The 3,856-nt window shown below is 36.7% G+C and overlaps 1 protein-coding gene across 1 annotated transcript; it reads right to left on the bottom strand.

The window, feature by feature from the left end:
• Positions 1-410: 410 nt before the first annotated feature.
• MYB85 (myb domain protein 85) lies at positions 411-2,903 on the bottom strand. Its single transcript, XM_068608892.2, has 2 exons — positions 2,309-2,903; positions 411-1,537 (listed from the first exon to the last, which is right to left on the bottom strand). Exons 1-2 carry the CDS (start codon positions 2,569-2,571, stop codon positions 988-990), a joined length of 813 nt encoding a protein of 270 aa, XP_068464993.2. The 5' UTR covers positions 2,572-2,903; the 3' UTR covers positions 411-987.
• Between the last annotated feature and the right edge of the window lie 953 nt (positions 2,904-3,856).

Raw genomic sequence — 3,856 nt, 5'->3', positions numbered from 1 at the left:
TTGCTACTAAATTCTGTGATGCGATGAAAGCTTTGACAGCAAAATAATTCCGGAGTTGAACAACAAAAGGTGCGGTGTGTGGGACACAGAAAAAAGTATTTGTGCTTCTTTCATCAGATAAATAGCAAAATATTATTGGATAAAACTTACGTCAGTGCTTAATTCTTAATTAAAATTGATGATTCAACTTAATAATACAGTAAAATTTAATCAAAGATATATACTCAAATATTGATTGAAAACAACACCCAAATCATGTGGAATTCTTCCATGCCACTCATTGTCCCACCTGCTGCTCAAAAGTTGGTGCTTATTAATAATCTCTACCTATTAGTTCTCTGACTTCTCTTTCCTCCTTCGGTCTATTTCTAATGTGACAGAAAACGGGAAATGAAAGAATACAACTGAACTTGTAATCACAAAAAGTTTTATCATTATTCTCAAAGTAGACTTCTTTGTACATTATGTTTCCCAACTCACTAGACATTTACCCTTTGTTTTGTCCCTATCATACACATAAATACATCACTTCGATCATTATGTAAACTTCTTACACAACAAAAACAACATTTTAATCAAATTTCATAAATATGACTTCCTTAAAATTGAAAAAAAAGTTACTAAGAATCTTTTTCAATTTTAAAGAAATCATGTTTGTAAAATCTATATCAAAATAATGTTTTCATTGATGATTGTTTTTTCTAAATAACTGAGTTGAAAATGCTATTAAAAGAAAGTACGTAAGTACTGTGGCATTTTGATGATTTGGCTTTGGTTTGCTATCAATTTTGTGGTTTGGTTGGCGAGGAACCTCACAAGAGGAAACGTTTACCTTCCACCTTCGGAGAACATTCAGCAAAATACTAGGTAGATAAAATTGAACACCAAGAACATAAATTTGAGCCCGTGGTATCTTGTCACATGAATAGATTTCATATCTTACTCTGGTTGTTTGTTTCGTAGACAATTACTACTGCATGCCTGTAGTTAATGCCCCTCGTCCTTCATTTCTAGAGCTTGCAGTGCCTTTGACTCTATCTCGTTGAAACAGTTAAACTCAAAATCATGAATACCGAAGTCCTGACAGTCCAATAACCAACCACAATTGTCCTCCCAAGATGGTACCGAACCCATGTTACTGCTAGTATTCTCTAGTTTGGGTGTTGTGTCCCATAGTGCTTCCATCAGAGGAGTTTCATCCAGCCACAGGGTGTTTAATAGAGAATCGTCACTGCAAATGCTCTCTAGCAAAAGTGAATCATCCCCAGAAGAATTTTCAGCTTGGGATGAACTTGAATTCTCCTCTGAGTTGAGAACCCCATCAGTTTCCTTCACCTGAACAAGGTTATTTCCAGGTTGTGGCAAATGCTCGGAAGGGGAGGATGAACTATCCTGAGATGCTGCTTGTTTATTGAGAGGTTCATGAGTAACGGGATCAACACCCATCTTAAGGAGTTTTTTCTTGATATGTGTGTTCCAATGATTTTTAATCTCGTTGTCTGTTCTTCCGGGTAACCTGGCAGCAATTTTGGACCACCTGAGACACCAATCAACCATGTATCAAAATTCATTATACACGTGAGACTGATGTGGATGTCTTTCGCACAGACATGTGCCAATCATATCAAACATGTAATTACTTTAGGTAATACAAACAGCTTCAACTGGTTTATCATTATTTATCCTGTAAATGAATATCAGTTCCAACGATGTGGAGTAACATTTTAGCTTCAACATTAATTACGCAGGTCAATGAAGTGCTGCTTTTCAAATTCTTACCTACCATTTCGTATGCTTGTCTGAACAATTCACATATACCACGCAAAGTAAATACTATTTGAGAGTTTGAGGATAGAAAGATGCTATTACTATGTTGAAATTTTACAAACATATATACTAGTAAACCAGGCAAGGATTCAATTGCTTCAGCCTCAAGTAGCCTTTGTTTAAACGCCTTGCCTTCTTCAACATTATTAATGGTTTAGACTTGAAGTCACAGTAGTTAAGGACTAAGTGCCTTGCAATATAATTTTGGAAAAAAACCAAAATCATCAGCTGTTGAACATAGGGAAAATCCATGACATTCTTGGGTGAATGCATTGACTACAGGGATGACCACTTTGCTAGTTCAACATGTATTAAATTAATAAATAAGCTAACAATATTCATGTTAAAATTATTTAGTATTATCTTGAGTTTTTGATTGATGAAAATGATCCTAGTTGTAAAGAGTGTGGTGATGTAAGAATTGTTCAGAAACAGAAGGTAATGCATGTTGGTGTGGCTGAGGTTGTGAAACATAAAAAACCTGTTGCCAAGACGGGCATGGAGATCAATAACAAGTTGCTCCTCTGCTTCTGTTAGGAGTCCTCTCTTCAAGTCTGGGCGAAGATAATTAGTCCAACGAAGGCGACAACTCTTGCCACAACGCCTAAGGCCAGCAAGCTTTGGCACAGCACGCCAACAACACTGACCATTGGTGAGAATGAAGTTGATGAGCTTCTTGTCTTCCTCTGCAGTCCATGGACCTTTCTTCACCCCAAGTTTGTCACAGCAGGGTTGCCTCCCCATACTACTAACACAAACAACAGCACTACCAAGCTAACCAATGCAATTTCCCAAACTAATGCAAAAGTCTTACCAACACAAGCTTGTAATGAGTAATGACCCAAAAGCCCCACTCCCCACCCACCTTTATATAAAGCCCTCTCACTTTCTTGCCCAAGTTATTAATTACATATATGTGCGATAAAATCATGCATCGAGAGAAAATTAAAAAAAAAAAAAGGGGGGGGGTCTAGGAGGCAGGGTTAAACAGGAGAAGGTTGAGGGCTCCACCATGGGTTGTGAAAGGTACGTGGGAACTAATATGGGGTTTTCTGGTGTTTTTAGCTACACAAAATGGGTGACGCTGAAAGATGGGTGACCCAAAGGCAGAACTATATGTAAGCATCCCAAACAAGTATTAAAAGAATGTGTAAAATAATTATACCTTTTAAAAGTTTCCATTACGATATGCAAATCCACTGCCCTGATTTCACTCTTACTCCACCATTTCGTCATCACCACGTTTACGTGTCCCTTAGCTTCAGTTTATGGTACGGTGAGGGCGATTGCTATAAGTGTTGAAACTCTAGTTCTTGATGTGATCACAGAAAACCGATCCAACGCTGCAGGATCATCGCATCAAATAGGGATCAAATAGGGACTGGTTGGAGCAACTAGGTGTCCTTGATTCTAAGAGTTCAGTGACATTCCTCAAGTACTAATGTGGACAACGATCTCTCGAGATTTCAAAGCCACAAACTTTGTTTTCTCCCTCTTTTCTACCTTGCATTAAGTTATAACTCTAAGTGAAAAATGGTCCACTAAAATGTTGTCATTAAGATTCCTAGACACTTGACACATCTAAACTCCATCAATAGTTCATCTAGTCTCATAACGTCTATTAGAAGTTGGGATTGTGTTGTGAAACCATATAATGATGGCTCTATTTTGAAACGATAAACAATGTTCATGTGTCTTCCTCATTAGTCTTAGGTGTGTGTCAATTATAACTATAGTTGTTTTATCATTGTACATTCAATAGAAGTTAACTTTTGAATTTAACGTTTGAGTTGTATTTGAGTGAGAGTTTACTATGAGAGAAACTAATAAGTTGTAATACCATGTTAATTAAGTTTTTGTGTGATTACTTTTTCTTCCCTTTTAATTGATTATCTTCCACCGTTTAGAAAAAATATGTTGTTTCTCTGTTATAAAATTGTTTGTGTGGTAGATGTTATGAGTGAATTTGTTGAGCTAATTTCCTGACAAATTAGTCCAGTGAGTGTGAAAATTCAATTATCATGACTTT

This window comes from Phaseolus vulgaris, chromosome 3 (genome assembly GCF_051622355.1).
Source record: "Phaseolus vulgaris cultivar YP4 chromosome 3, ASM5162235v1, whole genome shotgun sequence".
Classification (NCBI taxonomy): Eukaryota; Viridiplantae; Streptophyta; class Magnoliopsida; order Fabales; family Fabaceae; genus Phaseolus; species Phaseolus vulgaris.
Note: the sequence above shows the minus strand (reverse complement) of the source record. Positions and strands in the feature narration are given on the sequence as shown.

Bases quoted from the DNA above. Each gene is read 5' to 3' on its own strand.
- MYB85 (XM_068608892.2), bottom strand. From the start codon at position 2,571: ATGGGGAGGCAACCCTGCTGTGACAAACTTGGGGTGAAGAAAGGTCCA. The intron at 1,538-2,308 runs GTTTTTTATGTT...TTGGTGTCTCAG, and splicing joins CATGCCCGTCTTGGCAACAG to GTGGTCCAAAATTGCTGCCA.